The sequence below is a fragment of the Bicyclus anynana genome, chromosome 2, assembly GCF_947172395.1.
Source record: "Bicyclus anynana chromosome 2, ilBicAnyn1.1, whole genome shotgun sequence".
Lineage (NCBI taxonomy): Eukaryota > Metazoa > Arthropoda > Insecta > Lepidoptera > Nymphalidae > Bicyclus > Bicyclus anynana.
Window position 1 is genome coordinate 15,892,771 of NC_069084.1, and position 19,083 is coordinate 15,911,853.

The following is a 19,083-nucleotide window of genomic DNA, read 5'->3' on the forward strand; positions in this document are numbered from 1 at the left end:
CAGTTATTGGTGCAAAAAGAAAAACAAGTTTAATTTTATCATTTATTTGTTAAGTCACCACACTTATAGTTATGACACAATACAGGTTGGAAATCTTAATTTACAATTAAATCTAACAATTTCCATTCAATGTACTTGGAAAGAGGCGCAACGAATACGAGCGAACAGGAGGCACGGCCGTATGTCACACCGTTGCGCAACACAAACATACCTAAGTATTTTCTAATATCACATTAGCTGCAGCCGTTGTAACTATATATCTTTTTATTTTATTTATTGTAAAATAAACGTTTGGTTTATCGATAAAATCGACGAGTTTTTAATTAAAATAATTAAATTTCGCAATTTTAATTAAGGAAATAAGTTCTATACTCAAATACGCAAGTTCGTGTTCTGTTTCGGTGTAACGTACGGTCGAGACGCGACATTTACAAAATGATACTTAAAGTAACAGACGCACATCGAGACTGGCAGGAATATAATTATTTATTGTTCGAAACATTTAAAGCAAAATTCGGATTCTCGCCAACGCTATAAAGAACTTACTATATAAAAAAAAGCATTATAAAGTGTAAACCCACGCTAATCCATCACAACCACCTAGTCTGATCACAGCTTTACTTACCAGAATTTTTTACACCTACACGCGGCTCTGTGGGAAGCAGATTACAAAGTCGAATCATAATAGACATAAAATATGCATTATATACCTCCTTGTAGTTATTTACACAGAGGTATATAATGTCATAGACGAGCAATTTTTGATAATTATACGAGTAATTATCAAAAATTTAAATGAAATGAATAGAAAAATAACAATTTTATTATAATTATGTCTATTCACGCTGAAAGGTTTTCATTATTCGGTGAAATGCATTTTCCTCGTGGATAAACTTGCATTTCTATTTTATAATCAATTCGCGTTTTCGTACATATTTATATTTTATTATTTTAAAATAATTTATTTACAAATTTCGTAACCGCGATCATGAATTTTGCAATTTTGAAATTTGCTCATGCTTTGAACAGTTATTTTTTTTTTTAAATAATATGCTTCACACAGAACATAAAATCGTTGAAAGTCGCAAATGCTTGTAACATTTAAATTACAATAAATAATCAGTAACTCTTTACATGAGTATTGAAAAGATATACCTAGTATACAAATATACACGTGAACTAATCGCAAGGTTACTTAAGGTATACTTAATAATTTAATTTGTAGCACTTAGACGACACCGCACCAGCGTGTCATTTAATCGATAAAATCGGTGCGCTTATAATCGGACACAATATGTATGACGGGTCGAAAATAAGCTCTGCTACGCGCAGGTCATACATAAGGTCAAAATGGGTAATAGCCCAAGAGCCCACGACAGCCAGACCTTCGTTATTTTATAAAAGTTGAAAGTTTCTCTGTAGATGTCTCCTATACAGGTAAGAACGTCCAGCGACTATAAAGTTTGGGTTGTGGTTACCTGGGCAGGTAACAGGTAGTAAAGGTGTATAAAACAGTACTTAAAATTCGTTAAAGTATAAAGCTCAATTTTTTAATATTTCCTTCGGGATAACTTTAAAAATCTCGTCATCCATTGCCGGACACTTATGACAGTTGCTACCCCCTGCCAGACACCCCTAAACTTTAATAAATTATAATTATACTTTCGTTATAGTATAAAAGCTAAATTTTATATATGTTACTTGGGGACTTATAAAAAGATGTTACCTCAATAGCCGGACAGTTTTCGTGGTTTTTACATCTTGCCAGACACATCGAAAGTCCACTATAGTGCGAGTGCGGGGTAACAACTGTTCAAGTAGGTGCGAGTGAGATAGAGCGCTTAGTCGAGTGCGTTCTTTTACTGCGCACCATCCATAGATGATACATTATATATTGAGATAGATACGCAACTCAGGCAGGTCATCTCCTCCCGGACAAAAATCCAGGTGGGGGTACGGGCCTCGAGGCTACGCCTCCTTGCCCGGGTATGGCGCGGGGGATCTTGTTCCCCCGGTCATGTTCTTCCAGCCCCTTTCGGGGCTGAGACCTTTCGGCCTAAGGGTAGTAGACGATGTCAATCATAATTCCCCGCGCGGACTGCAATTACTCGCTATCCTGCGCTGGGGCGGTGTCAAGTCCGGTATGTGCGTCATCCATCTCGTCGCCATCTTCGTCGCCGTAAGTGTCAGCGCCTGCAGGTTCGGCCACTAGAAGGAGCTCGCGAGGTAGGGGATGCCCGTTCGGCGGTCTCTCGCGGTGGGGTGCGATGCCATGGAGGTGTTGGTATGGTCCGTTATCTGCGCGCACGAACATACGGTGCGCTAGGTTCCGGACGAATTCTTCCACGGCGGGCGTCCTGGTGTCTCGGTGTATGACGTCATTCCTGACGTACCTTGGAGCTCCGGTGGCAAGGCGCAAGCACTTGTTCTGCTGGACCTGAAGCCGGTTCTTCTGGTACGCGGAGAACAGGGCGTACCAGGCTGGCGCCGCGTACGTGAGACGGGAGCGGACATAGGTGCTGATGATCTTCAGCTTGGTCCTCAGTGGGAGTCGGGATGTTAGTACCTGGTGCAACATCGACCTGGCCGCCGCAGCCTGACACACAGTGTGGTCCACCATGCGGATCATATTCAGGCTGGCGTCGATGTAGCATCCAAGGTAACGGACTGAGGTCTGCCATGCTATGCCCTGCCCTCGTAGCTGGAGATTACGTAGCGGCCTCCGAATGTTGAATGCTATGGCGGCCGTCTTTCCCACATTGACTGCCATTCTCCACTTGTCCAACCATTCGGGTAATAAGTCCAACAACGCAACTCTCATTTCAGTTATATACCGTGATCACTAGATGGCGCATTCTAATTAGATTTATTGGCTACCCATAGATGGCGTTCTCTCTACGAGTACAATCTATATTTTAGTTGTATGACTATTGCTGTTTGTTTTCCTTAATTCTTATATATTATTAACTAGCGGACGCCCGCGACTTCGTCCGCGTAAATTTCGATGTCAACTTTACTACTACCCCTACCCTACCCTAACCCTACCCTACCACTACCCCAACCCTACCCAACCCATACATCTACCCTACCCCTACCCTACCCCTACCCCCACCCTACCCCTACCCTACCCCAAACCTACTCCTACCTTACCTACACCCTACCCCCATCCTACCCCTACCCCTACCCTTCCCGTACCCTATCCCTTTCCTACCTCTATCCCACCCGTACCCCTATCTCACGCCTATCCTACCACTTCCCTACCACTACCCTACCTCTACCCATACCCTACCGCTACCCTAAACCCGGCCCTAAACCTACCCTACCCCTACACTACGCCTACGCTTCCCTACCCGTACCCTACCTTACCCTGTAACTTCTCTATCTTACTCCTTCCCTTAGCAAAATCGGTCCAGTCCTTCGAGAGTGGTGGTATGACCAAGAGAAATAGAGACTTCTATGCTAATAATATAAAGAGGTAAAGTTCGTGTGGTTGTAGGAGGTAATCTCTGGATCTACTGGACCGATTTGGAAAATTGTTTTATCAATAGAAAGCTACGTTATTTGCGAGTGTCATAGGCTATGTTTGATCCCCATATTCACACGGGAACGGGAACTACGTAAATGAAAGCGCCGGGCGTCATATAGCGGAATTTCTGCGTCTTTTAGAAATTTTGTATTATCTCCGAAACTATTTAAGTAATTAACATACTGTAAAGGGCAAATCTTATCTCCATAATATCCTTGTGATTATTAAATAATTTATTTTAATAAGGATTAAAGTTTAGTTGTATAAATAATGACGTAAACCTTAGTATATATAATTAATATTTTTTAAAACACTAAAGGTACTATATCTGCTAATATATAGAAGATAGATATATGGTGTCGCGGACTTTTTTGTAGAACTTTTAAAGATACATAAAGTCTCCATACATTTATTTCAATTTTACACAATAGTTAAGGCAGCGCATGCGAATAAGTCTGTTTAAGAGGATTTTCGGACCGACCTGTATGACAAAAACTGTGATAACTCGGCTAATTTATATGATACCAATATAAAATATAGCCTATAGCACTCCCCGATAATGTAGCATTCTACTGGTGAAAGAATTTTTAAAATCGGACCAGTAGTTCCGAAGATTACCCCATTTAAAAAATGTGACAAACTTACAAACTTACAAACTTTACCTCTTTATAATATATAAGTATAAGTATAAGTATAAGTATAAGTATAAGTATAAGTAAAGTATAGAAGTATAGAAGTATAGATGAAAAAAATTTAACATAAACATAATATTTACAAAATCACCTATTTCACTAAAAATAGTAATCGACTAAGCATTCGCGCTCGCACCTATAGTGGACTTTCGATGTGTCTGGCAAGATGTAAAAACCACGAAAACTGTCCGGCTATTGAGGTAACATCTTTTTATAAGTCCCCAAGTAACATATATAAAATTTAGCTTTTATACTATAACGAAAGTATAATTATAATTTATTAAAGTTTAGGGGTGTCTGGCAGGGGGTAGCAACTGTCATAAGTGTCCGGCAATGGATGACGAGATTTTTAAAGTTATCCCGAAGGAAATATAAAAAAATTGAGCTTTATACTTTAACGAATTTCAAGTACTATTTTATACACCTTTACTACCTGTTACCTGCCCAGGTAACCACAACCCAAACTTTATAGCCGCTGGACGTTCTTACCTGTATAGGAGACATCTACAGAGAAATTTTCAACTTTTATAAAATAACGAAGGTCTGGCTGTCGTGGGCTCTTGCTCTATAAGGGGTGATGCCCTGCCGGCACGCCCATACGTTACCGCTAATACCCAAAAATTAACGCACAATGTTCTGAAACGTCACAAAGATTGCATCCGACTATATAGGTGGGCGCTGCGTGCAAAATATGTCATTTACATGAATTTCGATCTTTAACATGTATTTAAGAAAACAAAATACGTATCCATAGCCGCTATGGACAATCATAGTATGTAATATAATTCGTTAGGTATACCTAACGAATCATATCTACGAGCATTTGCGCTTTGCAAGATTATCCCTAAGCCGTTAGAAAAAAATATACAAAAATAAAATTACAAAACTACCCTACAATGGATACTAACAAATAGCTGGCTCCGTTTCATTATAAAAATGTCTTATAAGACACGATGCAATCTAATTAAGAATTACGCACGAACTTACATTTTCGATTCAAGTTATATATTTATTTCTCGTACGTTTTTTTTTATATTTACTCGAGCGAAGTCGCTAGAAAAAGTTCTAATACTGAGTCGATTACTTCGGTTTATGTCTTTCATTACACACATTCACTGTCGTGATTCGCGGACACGTGTCTTACACGACATTTTCATAATAGAAAGAGACAATTAGAGACGAACAAAATTACAATATAAAAATCTTTATTATTATACTTTTGTCCGTATATTAATTCTTAATACAACAATTTATTTTATTTTTTTAATTTTAAATCGATAATTAACTTTAACAATTAGTAGTTTACAATAAAGTGTCCGCTAAAATTATCGCCAAGCAAAAGCTTCATTATGTACAGACGGCCATACAATGCTACAACAGCAGTATAATGGAGTTTAACTAAATTGAGCAAACTAAATATTGTACTCACTACACAGTTATATATATGCACGGGTATACGCGTAGACAAAGAAAAAAATAGACGAACAATGTGTCTCCTCACAAAAAATAGAATAACCAACTTATTCATAGAATAGAATCTGTAAAGGAACGAGACAAGACAGACGCACAGGCATATGTCGTTTTAACAAACCCAACGACGGGTCAGGTTTCACATCTGTCAATTAGTAATACATTTTCATGCTGTTATAAAAAATATAAAATATACGTAATGTGAATACAAACAGCTTCAACTTGGAAATTGTAAGTGACCAGTTAACATAAAATACATTATTAAAAAAATGTGAAATGTCGTGATGTCAAAATCACGCCAAAATCAAAAATATCGGTTGACAACGAACGCCAGACAGTTTTCTATTTCATTCTTTGTCTACGGGTAAACGTTTGTAGTTCTGTCAATTTAGTTTAGGAATGATGTTCGACTAGCTTTAATTCGTAGATATTACACCATTCTTTCAATCGTTTGGGAATTTTAACGAGCACAGCTAAGCCAAAGGCAATAATAAAAAAAAATATCTCTAGTTTCCTTTTTTCACTTAGTTACTCACAGAACGAAAACTACAAAGTCTAGATAACTGAAATTATTAAATTAAACTATATAGGTATTTATTCTTAATTTGTACCCCACACAAGTATTAGAATTAAATTGTACAGAAGTAGGATAAAGGTGGCCTTATCGCTTTGTAGCGATCTTTACCAGGCAGTCTTAGATTCCGGAAAACTTGAGAACCTGTTGTAGAGCACGATGGAGCATATCTACGATTTAAACTCTACGCATTCAAATTAGCATCAGTATTGCCATATTTAAGTAAAATCCTAACTTTCTGGTAAATTATTATTGTTTTTTAATCCCTGCAAAATGAAATATACATTGATAAATTCGTAAATTAAAAGCCTTACATAATATGTATTATGATGATTTTGATTCGATCAAATGTTTATATTGAAACTGGTAATAGTATATTATTATTATTATAATACATATATCTAATTATATTAATGAAATCAATACGTAATTTTGTAACGAAGACCTTAATCTATCACACCTATCGAATAGAGCATAAAATGTACAATATTCACAGTAACTACAAAAACATAAGAGTAAGCGTGTTTTCCAAAACAACCAATAAAGCAGCGCTATACAATAGAATTATCTATAAGTAGGACATCGTTTGCTTGAGTAGTTTTCATGTAAAAATTTACAATTTAAAGTAAAAAAACTAATTTTCCCATTTCATTTTCTTAATAGGGCTGGCCACACTCGTTATTTTCCGAATCCATTTTCTGTGTTTGGAAAACCGAATGCATAAAATCAATATAAAATACATTAACGATTTACGTTTTTTTCCGAACGGAACAAATTCTGCGCGTACGTATCGAATGCGAGATATAATCATTATCAACCCATATTCGGCTTACTGTTAGTTCGAGTCTCCTCTCAGAATGAGAGAGGTTAGGCCAATAGCCCACCACGCTAGCCCAATGCGGATTGGCAGACTTCACACACGCAGATAATTAAGAAAATTCTCTGGTTTCCTCACGATGTTTTTCCTTCACCGTTTGGAGAGACATCTGATATTTAATTTCTTAAAATGCACACAGCTAAAAAGTTGGATATGCATGCCCCGGACCGGATTCGAACCCATATCCTCCGGAATCGGGCTATCACGGCTCACGATAATGTACATTGCGAATGAGAAAAAACGTAAAGGCTTCGAACTAACGCATTAGGAAAACGAAAACGAGTGTATGCGGCCGGCCTAAAAGTGTCAGAATTAGTATATCCATAAATTTTGTCACTTACTGTATGTCAAATGACAAATATACAACTTGTGAAACAGCTTTTTTTTTTTTTTTTTAAAAAAGAATATTTGCTATATTTTTTATAATATGACCAATATTCCCATTCCCCTCCAACTAGTCGGGAAAAACTGTGCTAGGAGTGGGCACGACAATAGACCAACGGGGTGAGGATTGAACCACCACCCCTCGGTGATGAGTCCAACCGCTCTTACCGTTGAGCTATTGAGGCTATCTGACACTTATTAGATGATGGTGGACTAATGTTTGTAACAGCTTATTACTGGCAATTTTTGATATCCGAAAGTGCTGAGGATTTCATACAGACATGGCTACCGTAAATGTTGTTTTTTCCATTTCGCGACAAACCAGACTAAAGTAGGCACTATGAATGACATTTGATAGCCTCTTATGAATTCCTGCAGTAATTTTTTTTTTGTCATAAATTATCACATAAATAGGTACACGTTTTTACGGCCGCAATTCAAGACGGTGACAAATCATCGAAATATCGTTATAATTTTGTTTCATATGTACTTCATAATCTTGGAATGCTTTGTATTTCGATTAGTAAATTTCGTTAAAAAAAAAAGAAAAGTAACTTCCATTAAACAATTCAACGTGTAGGTATACCTATATATATTTTTTATGCATGCATGTACAAAATTATTAATTTCTTATTAAAAAAAATGTTCGATTACACAATTAAAGTCTAGTACGCACCAAACTGGTCCGCTCTGAAGTTGAAACACTCCGAAGTGCGTTGGTATACCTAATGGCCTCGCAGGGATTTTTTTACACTGCGCTATACGCCTATGTTCAGAGCTGTCTAAGAAGTTTCACGCATACTATACTAATTAAGTATGGAAATATTTTTACACCTTCATCGGCACACCACGCGACGTCGCGTGAAGCGGCTTTTAACTGTGGACGATAACGCGAAGTCGCGTGGTGGTCCATGACAATTTTGTACAGCCATTTACGTAATTCCAAGATTTTGGCTTGGCAATGAATATGTTAAACCTGTTCTATTTATTAACAATGTCGAAATTTAATTGCGATTGAAAGTCATTTAATAAGTTTAATAGACTTTCGACTGATTAACCTGATCACAAAATTATAGGCCAACTTTTTTTCACACACGTTCACATAATATACTATATACAAAATTATATTCCTAGGAGATTCTAGAAGTGAGTATGAGGATTTAAAAATAAGAACACTAATGTTGAAATATTACTTCACAAGAGATTTAACACTCCAAAAATTATGAAATGAATCTTTTATTCACATTAGTATTCTTATTTCTAAATCATCATCCTGATTCTCCTAAGAATATCATGTTGAGGTGCCAGACAAAAATAATTTAGGTACGTACATATAATGAGCCCAACTTCGAAATTGAAATACTACATTACACTATACTACAAGGGGTTATCGCGAATTTTTGAGAAAAAAAAATCAGCTAAAGCAAGCACCGGTAGAGGTAGAAAGAACTATACATAGATAGACGTATGTAATTTTCATACAATTTGAGTACGCATAACTTTTAACACGATAATCAAATCAGTCGAATGTGGATTTAAAACAATTTGCATTTTAGAAATGTTTTAGCAGTTAGTAAGGGCTCCTTTACACGGGCGACACGACGTCGGCTATCGTCTTACATGCCGCCCGTGTAAAGGAGTCCGTCGACCAATAGCGACCATTGCAGTTATAACGTGTAGAGCTCGCCATTTTGTCGGTCGGTTGCAAATAGTTCAAGAGAGCACACGCGTGGACTTACAAAATCTTCAACAATCTTCTCAGTCTTATCGTCAAAGTGAAACTAATGCAATAAATTTGTATTAAGGTAAGATGTGATTGAACTTTATAGAACTAGGTACGTATATTGTATTCACAAATGAAATATTTTATTTAACCAATGTTAATTCATTTTCTGATGGATCCAGAGTTTGGAAACTTACAAACCAATTTTATGTAACTATTATTATAGTCGATAAAATTAAAAACATTAAAACACACATTGAAAAAAAAAACAATGTCATCATAACAGACATAAGACTTTTAATAAAAAATAATAACATTTATCAACTCGTAAAATTATAAAAATATCATCTCGTAATATGTAACATAAATCCACATCCGACTCTATGCTATTAACTCTATAATCTATGGCAACGTCGTCTGTACACTCATTTAAGACAAACCAGTTTAGGTCGTGTTGTATGTAGACAGCCTACTGAATTACATTTAATATTCATCTGAAACAAAAGATGGCGTCACTTAGAATCATTGATGTATAAGTTGACAAAATAAAGGGACAGGTCTAGGGAAAACCGATGCTGTTAGGAATAATAATATAGAACATAGCGATTCCTGGCGTTTCAATGATAAAAAGGTGAAGGAGAAATTAGATCGAAAAGTTCGTAACACATTATCTGAAATTAATTTTGAAGACTACATTCAAGCAACCTTTCGGCCTACTTCAACTACTGATAATGCCATTGGGATAAAGTGACGACACAACATAGTAGCCGCGGTCATCATTGAACAGCTAAACTGGGCGTGTAGGCAAAAATACAGAAGCGTAAGCGACTCACAACATTCAGTGGAACTCAGTGGAACTCCTTGATGCACAGCGCGCACGACCAGGAGCCCTCCGGCGGCGTGTCGAGCGGCGGCGCCAGGCAGTACATGTGGTAGCCGCGGTCGCAATCATCACAGAACAGCAGCTGGTCCTGCAATTTAAACGTTTTTTTTTTTAATTCGGTAAGTATGACTTTGAAACAGCAGTGGGGTCATCTTCTTCCAAGAGCGTCGGGTGGGGGTACGGGCCTCGAGGCTTGGCCTCCTTGCCCGAGTAAAACGCGGAGGAACTTGCTCCCCCGGTGATCTTTCTAGCACCTTTCGGGGCTAAGGCATCTTGGCCTATGAATCCTCGCTATCCAGAGCTGGGGCGGTGTCTAGACTAGTTCTTCGCCCCATGCGAACTGCGATTGTATCGCTGTCCTGCAGCGGGGCGTTGTCTAGTCCGATGCTTGCGTCATTTATATCGTCATCTCTGTCGTTGCCTCTGGTAGTGGCTTTGAAAGCCTCAATAGCTCAACGACTATTGTCGTACCCACTCCTAACCCGACTAGTTGGAGGGGAATTGAAATAAATATGGCAATCTTTTTTTTTTTAAATACTTACGTCGTTGTCGCTGGTGCCGCAGACGGAGCAGCACTTGCACTCGATGCACTGCCAGCGGTACTTGCGCACCGACACTATCATGTTCACGGTGAACTGCAGGCACGTCGGGTGACCTGCGTGCGTGACAACAAATAAATAAATACCCTCTTTTTTCATAAAAAAAAATTGTTGCCAATTTCAAAATAATAAAAAACCATGATAAGATGTTAAGACACCTTTACATATCATTCTTATTGTATTATATAAATAAACAAAGAACAAAACATCTATGATAATTTGTAAAACTATTATTATATGTTGGTATACTTGCAATAAGCATGTTCACTGCATTTATACGAATACTTACTAGTATTTATATTTTAATTGTTACTATTTATTAAAAACTATTTTTTATCTTTATGCAAGATTTTGAATTAAAGTTACTAACACTTATTTTGAAATTGGCCAAGTATACTTAAAAATCTCAAAAATATGATAATATTTTCACTTACTGCAAGGCACATTTTCTTACCTATAAATTTCAAATTGTTGTCTTCACGTATGTAAAATAAACAGATTTTTCCCTCCCAAGGTAAATAAATGTGCCGAACAATAGTGAAAAATAATAATAATAAAAAAAAAGAAATATATAATAATTACATAACCAACCGGGAAACGATAAGGAAAAACTGTGTTCGAATAATTATATCCAAAGTATCATAGTGTCTTTAGGAAGTGCAATTCACTATTCTTCAGCACAGAAAAAAACAAAAAAAAAAATAAAAATTCAATTGTCTTTTGAACATACATTTTAATATATTAAACATTTCCACGGTGTTCTACAAATAAAATAAATGAGGTCAAAATGATACGATACGACTCATTGACTGGGCAATGGCTGACAGACATTATTTTTTTTGTATCTTATCTAATTCAAATTACACGTTCCATAAGCAAGAGAATCCCATAAACAATAAAATTGGAGTTACAATCTGCATTTACTATCCCTAGACTATTGTATATTTTTTTTATTCACGGATAGTTTAGCTCTCGACTGCCGTTTGACATTATAATAAGCGATATTACAATTCAAAATGGCACGTCATTATTGGATGAAATGCGGGCTACAGACGTTCATTTTAACTGTACAGTTTTTTTGTAATCGAAATTATAATCAAAATCATTAGAATAAACTATACAGTTAAAGCTGCAGGATTGAACAAAGGTAAATGGTATTGTTTTTTAGTTGGGTTATTAAATTGCGAGCAAACGCCATACCTAATGTTACGCGATAATCACCGCCCATTGACAGTTTTGCAACACCAGAGGAGTTCCTATTTTTTATTCTCTCCAAGTTAGCCCATGACTACAATCTCACCTTATGGTAAGTGATGATTAAATCTAAGACGGAAGCGGGTTAACTTGCTAGGAGTAGGATGAAAATCCACACCCCTTTCGGTTTCTACACGACTGGAACGCTAAATCGCTTGGCGGTACGTCTTTGCCTGTAGGGTGGTACTAACCACGGCCGAACCCTCACCAGTCAGACCTGGACCTATTAAGAAAATCTCAATCGGTCCAGCTGGGGATCGAACCCAGGAATTCAGTGTTGTAAATCCACCGCGGAAGCCGCCTTCTCCTCCTTCCTCCTCTTGTATTGTATTTTGTTTGTCGAATCATAACAAAACAATTATAGATAACTTACCGTTTGGCAACACTGTTATATTTATTAAAAAAAAAAGAGTTATCCAAAATGGCTGCCAGGCATAACCCAATCATTGACGTCGCTATCTTACTATGTTAGAAGTAGCAATTATAATAATAGTAAAGCATGTATGCACTTCCGTACTAGCATTTATGATACTTTTTAAACTAAAAACGCATCGTATTATATTTATATATAGCAACATTAAATTATAGTAACACAGACAATGTATCTTTCTAAAACATGTATTTGGTAGATCACTTTATTTACGTCACACCCTATTTACTTTATAAAATGTTTTTGAGTTTAACAAAATAAAAATCAAAATAACTTGTAATTGTCTTAGCGAATAATATGTCTTGCAATATACATTGCTTTTCTTTTATGTTGTGTATAAAATCATTAATAACTAATAACCATACATGTAACAATAAAATAAAAATCATTTTCAGCAATGGTAACAAACAAACTATGTAATCTTTAAACTTTGCGTAAAAATCAAAACTGCTTAACTATTTATATTTATATCCATTATTTTTTCTCTTTTAGATGTATTGGTAAAACGAAATTCATTTGAAACAGTTAGAGTTGTTTTATTAAAATCCGCATTAATCGTCGAAATGTAGAAGTTTTAGTGCATAAAATTAAGAGGTATCTTTGAATATTTTTTTTTTATGAATAAATGCAATGGAAGATGTTGTTTTTTTTCTTTCTTGTTTTTCCAATATTTGCGGAAAAGAGGTTAGTTATTAATAATTTATTTGGGACGAAGTTTGAGCTCCATACAATGGATAACATTGCTTTACCGTTAATTCCGCATAACGAATAAGTTTTTCAAATCAAACTGTATCACATGAGTCTCGTCCAAACACCATAGCATATTATACAACAAATTGCACTTCCTAAGGCACCGTGAAATCATAGAAAATCTTTACTACAGCACATTCTACAATTAAATATAGACATTACATATTTTAGTACATTATATTTAAATCAAGAAAAACAATGAATACTTTGAGAAAATTTCATATTAAAATAAAGCATAAAAATACAATAAACAAGTTTATAAATAAATCCAGACGCATATGTATGATTAAAATAATCACGAAATAGATCATTACACATCGTAATATTATGAATGAAATTGATTTTGAAAATGAAAAATAATATGCCTTTACGCAAAACCGGGTCGCTTTTGCATACAGGCATATTATTTGAATTGACAGTTAACCGCGATTTATTAATATATAGTATGTATATTCTTTCAATATCATTGCAATAACAAGCTATACTGCATTTTCTAACCTAAAATCTATATTCAATTTATATTATTAAATTATTTATAAGCTTAACAACAGTCCGAATTAAAAATAATATGTCGATAATTAATTGTGGTGGATAATTGAACATATTTTTTTTCTTTTACATTAAAGTGAGGGTAATTACCAAAAATGTTTCCCCACATTGATTTAATGTAACGTTAGTCATTTCAGTGACGTCGTTCTTACCGACAAGACGTCAATTATCCAGTTAAAATTTGGTTACTCAGCTCTTAAAATATATTTAACTATAACTAAGGTATACAACATATTTATTAAAAATTTATTAAGAAAAAACGGTAATAAATTATAGGAATGATTTTTATATGATAAAACTACAACATCAAATTTTAGTTTTTACAACAATTTTTTTTTTGTTTTTGTTACAAATCTTTGGGTTATGCATTTAGAGACGATGGTAAAGGCACTTTGAAGCTCTAAAAATGTATAATATTGCTCATTTTTATTCTTATGCCATTTATATTTTGTTCTTGAGCCCTCAAACACTTGTAGATTAGCAATTTCAATTCTCTCTAAATAAATTTTTGGTTAGCTTTGCCTAATTTCGTTGGCACATTTCAAAAATAAAAAAAGAATTATTAAGTAATTATCATTTTTAAATAATCTTCATAAAACACGTATATATTAATTAATAATACAAAACTAAAAACGCACACAGGCGCACCTTCTCTTATAACTCTATCCCTTCTTATCGCTCAAAAAGTCCTTCAATAGAGCAAGACGAGAGATATAATTTAAAATATTACATTCGATCTTATAAGACTTTTTTTTATTTATTTTTTTTCATGTATCGAGTCACTCTATTCAGACACGTTTCCGAGTGTGGGAATATTTTATGGAAAAATTAGTTCTTTCTGACTCTGCCTCACAATAAAACAATCCACAATAGTTGATGCAAATATAGTTTTGGAGCTACAATGACTAGATAAGCTAGGATCTTTTTGGTTTTAGGGCAGTTTTTAGTTGGGAGCACAAAGTTATCGAAGTATATTTAATTTATGGAGTGAAACTTCTTTATACGTAGTACATTAAAGTTATATTATTTTGAGACCAGAGCAAAATATTTTTACACATATCACCGCTCTGGGCAAACAGATGTTTTCAAACAATTCCTATCAAAACCAAATTAGTAAACATCAAAATCATTAACACGTTCGCTGCGGCACGAGGTCAATTGACCTCGTACAAGCAAAAAAGGATTTTAGCGTTTTCAAAAGTTAAGAGGTCGATCAACCTCGATCCGCGCAACAGAAAGTTTTAGTACGAGGTCAAAAAACCTCGTACCGCGCCAGGGAAAAGTACAGATAATCAGTGTCGCAGCTAACGTGTTAAATACTCCCTATGAAATGAACTCTAAAAGAAATATGCCACTTCATGGGCGTGTACAATGTTGATACACACAGCTTTTTAAACTGAAACGAATAGTTTCTATAGGGAAAAAGTATTAAATGAATATACATCAATTGTATATAAACGACATGTATAAAGCAATACTATATACAATATGATCATAAAGTTTATAAACGCAAGGCACATTCTATTAATTGAAGACAATTGATCGCCTGAAATTTTTTGAAAATGAATAGAAGCAACAAGTAGGCCCAAGATGCACCCTACGAGATATCTTGTAGAGAAATACATTGTCAGTAGCGTGCTCTCTCTTTCGTCCCATTGCAACGACAAAGAGAGTGATATTTTCGACTCCGTCGCTATTGGTCGACAATATATTTTTCTCTTGTCCAGATTTTACACATAGGCCTACAGAATAATTTTAAGCAACTATTTTTTTTAGTTTTTTGATTTACAACCAACTAATCTGTTCCTTCTTATTTTAATTGATTTTATTGTACTTCCAAGTCCTGACAAATCAAGTTTTGATTGGTCTAATTAAAAAAAATAGCTGTTTTTTGCTACTTATAAAAATATATAATAAACAAATAACCTTTTGATTTGCATTATATTAACAATTATTGCTTCAATTAAAACGATATTTATGATATGTAGGTAAGCAATTAAACACGTAACATGTTTATACCATAGCCCTACTCGATGTGTACTGTTTATAAACAAACAAATTAAAAATGAAGTTAGAAAAAACATGCCACTTCATAACTCAATTGTTATAATTCATAGCTCAATTGATATAAATTATTTATAGTTTGTTTATAAAATGCTATTCAAAATATATTAACTATCTAATTGTTCTAAGCTTACTAATCCAACATATTTTCATTACTTTAAGAACAAGTTAATTATAATTATTATTAGGTGTGAAATGACTAGTGTTTTATACCCTAATTTTTAATATGTTTGTGGTAAACAGTACATATCGGTAGGGATGGATAGGTAGGGAGGGTAGACTATTATTTTCTTACATTCAGTAAATGTAAATTATTTTCACACATTCACACAAATGAGCTTGTGTAGCGTCTAAGAAGCGAAACACGTGACGTCACTCTGAAAAGTGACAATAATACACAATGCGTACCATTGTGCCATGTGCCATGCAAAAATAAATTAGTAATACATTCATGAAAAGGAACCCTTCTATACAATCATGAAAAGGAACTCCTCCGTACATCCATGGAAAGGAACCCCTCCATACATTCATGAAAAGGAACCCCTCCATACATCCATGAAAAGGAACCCCTCCATACATTCATGAAAAGGAACCCCTCCATACATTCATGAAAAGGAACCCCTCCATACATTCATGAAAAACAACCCCCCCGGCCGCAAGACACAAACGCAATTGCCTTTTCCATATCTATAAACGTTAAAACAGATAATATAACAACAAATCGTAAATTTATTTGGCATCCACGGTCATTACACAGAAAAACATGGCAACATTAAGATCACAAGTCCGTAATAATGTATACCAGACTTAATAGCCCACAGGTTCTCAACCGTATTGTGCCCAATTGCCCAACTTATATTGCCTTTGAGAATATTTCTTTATTCGAAACACTCAATTAATTATGCTCTTAAAAATCACATCATTCACTTTAATAATGTAAATCTAAATATAAAATCTTTTGGTTAATTTTTCATGTAATATCTTAATTTTCATACGCACTCATAATAAATAATAATGTAGGTTTGTTGGGTTTCTTCTTTTTAAACTATTATATATTTTAATATTTTATTATTTTAATCAAATCAAACTGCTAACTGCTTTATGTGCCGTCTCAATGCCCTCTATGTTCCTCTGGGTTCTCTACTGGCCCCTGATAATCTGAGAATCCCACAAGTGGACGTATCGCCCACGTTGAGAACCTATGCCGTAGACTGAAAGGCACTGTTAACCTTAACATTTAAAAACAAAATAGTTTGTCATTCAAATTGCATTACTCTAACCTAGATATAAAATGTAGATATGTCATTAGATACAATAAAATCCTATCACTAAATGATTATGACTTGGAATGTATCCACATAACTGAAGCGAGCGAACCTCTTTGGTAAGAAGCTATGAAGAGAAAAAAAAAATACCACGCACATATACTCAGAGGCACAATTATCCGCCCTCTTTAATATGACGCGAGTATATTAAAGTGGGCGGATAATTGTGCCTCTGAGTATATTAGTGATGCAGCACACATTTTGTGACATCTAAACAAATCTAAATAAACGTTGACCGATACATATAAATATACTCGCGTAGATGCGCCTTTTCTTAGTAATATGTTCCAAAGATTGTTAAATACATCTCACATATAGGAGACTACACATTGTATTAGTCATTTTGAAAATATTTGGTACTCTATGAATTATAGAAAAAATAGAAGCACCAATAGTAAAAATAAAAATTTATATATATATTTTTTTTGTAAATAAGTAATCAATAAATCTAGTAATAATAATAAACTTTTTATAACAACATAACATATATAATATACCAGAACTTTTATTTCATAGCCAAAACTAATTAATACATATTGTATAAAAACGTTCTGTTTGTGAGGATCATGTGTCATATTATAAAAGAGAAATTGAATGTACCTTTGTTTGGCTAACAATAAAAGGGAATTTAACAGTCATGGTCAAAAAATTTACAGAAATTAGATATAATATAACTTTTACAACAAGTAAAAAACAAACAGTAATTCATTTTTAAATCTACATTTTACTGCTTTCATCTTTAAAGTGCAATAAATATCCGGGTGAAAAACCTTTAGTTTTGAATTTACTAGATGCAGATAAATCGTTATGCGTTTTAAATATTACTCTGTGGTAATATTAAAAAAATAAAGAAACTACACATTTTATGATTAAATACTATTTTTTAGCTATAAGTTCCATTATAGTTTTTAATCAATTATGTAATACAAAATTTTTTTCAATTTTCTGCCTTTATATATGACTATATTGTCAGTGGTCCAATTACATGGTTGGCCAAATGCCACGAGCCCAAGGCTCGAAGGAGGAGCGCCCCAGCCGTAAGGCCACCAGAACTAATCGAACATTAAAAAAAAATATTATGGGGCGAAATCCAATGAATTGGCTACGGACGTCAAATGTCAGATAAAATGCTCGCCACGGATCTTTCTGTTTGTGAAGTTAGCTGCGGAACGAGTATAGATGCGCGGTCGCGTCTAGCCGGCTCGTCGTTTGTACCATTTGTTGCTAACTTCACAAACACAATATCTCGGTGGCGGGCACTGTACACCAGTGACACGTGACTATTTATGACCTTACTTTGTCCCCTATATATACACAGGCGCACCTCTGACACACACACATGAAAAAAATAAGTACTACAAAAAAAAAAAACATTAAAACGCGCATCCAACATTTCCCCTAGCTACATAGTTTAACCGCTAACATTCGACCCGTTGACCATGAGCTCCTCGTGCGAGGGACTCTGGCGCGAGGAGGGCGGCGACATGGCGTACTCACAGTTCTCCAACAGTTTAGTCTTGGACGCGAACGTGTCGAAGTCCTCCGCCGGGTAGGACATGGAGGTGAGGATCTCCACCACGCCGTTGAGTTTGATGTCCCTGAGGTGTTTGTGCCGCTCGCAGACCCTGTTGGCGAGGTGGTAGCACTTGGTCGTGCCGTTGCGCGGCGGCCGGCCGCGGCGCTTACCTGATCGTCCGCAGTCGGAGCAGCTGACCAACTCCTCCGGTGTGCCGGTCTTCTTGTTCTCGCGGTCGTCGCCGAGGCAGAAGTCGCAGTACGGTGACGGTGACGCCTGGGGGTGAAAACGTTAGTCAGGTGAAATTGATAACAAATAAAAACAAGCTTTATAAGCCTGACTTGCACGCCTAGAATCAACACATGTAAAAAAAAGTGTGAAAAGCATTGACCTCTTATAATAAAAGGACGCACAAAACAACGTCACTTAAAAACTGGCCAATTTTGCTTTGGCATTTTTTTTTATAA

The 19,083-nt window shown here is 35.3% G+C and overlaps 1 protein-coding gene across 2 annotated transcripts in view; it reads right to left on the reverse strand.

Moving 5' to 3' along the window:
- Positions 1-5,452: 5,452 nt before the first annotated feature.
- The window catches only part of LOC112055995 (zinc finger protein ubi-d4), a 29,018-nt gene continuing 15,387 nt past the window's right edge, over positions 5,453-19,083 (reverse strand). The window contains exons 9-12 of one of the 2 annotated variants that reach the window (XM_052885191.1): positions 18,787-18,892; positions 10,672-10,784; positions 10,080-10,217; positions 5,453-9,740 (exon numbers count right to left, since the gene is read on the reverse strand). In XM_052885191.1, coding sequence (XP_052741151.1) covers positions 10,095-10,217; positions 10,672-10,784; positions 18,787-18,892 — 342 coding nt within the window. In that variant the 3' untranslated portion in view covers positions 5,453-9,740; positions 10,080-10,094. Of the gene's footprint in view, positions 9,741-10,079; positions 10,218-10,671; positions 10,785-11,441; positions 18,893-19,083 lie in introns of those variants that run through there. The other variant, XM_052885190.1, reaches the window with a different exon arrangement.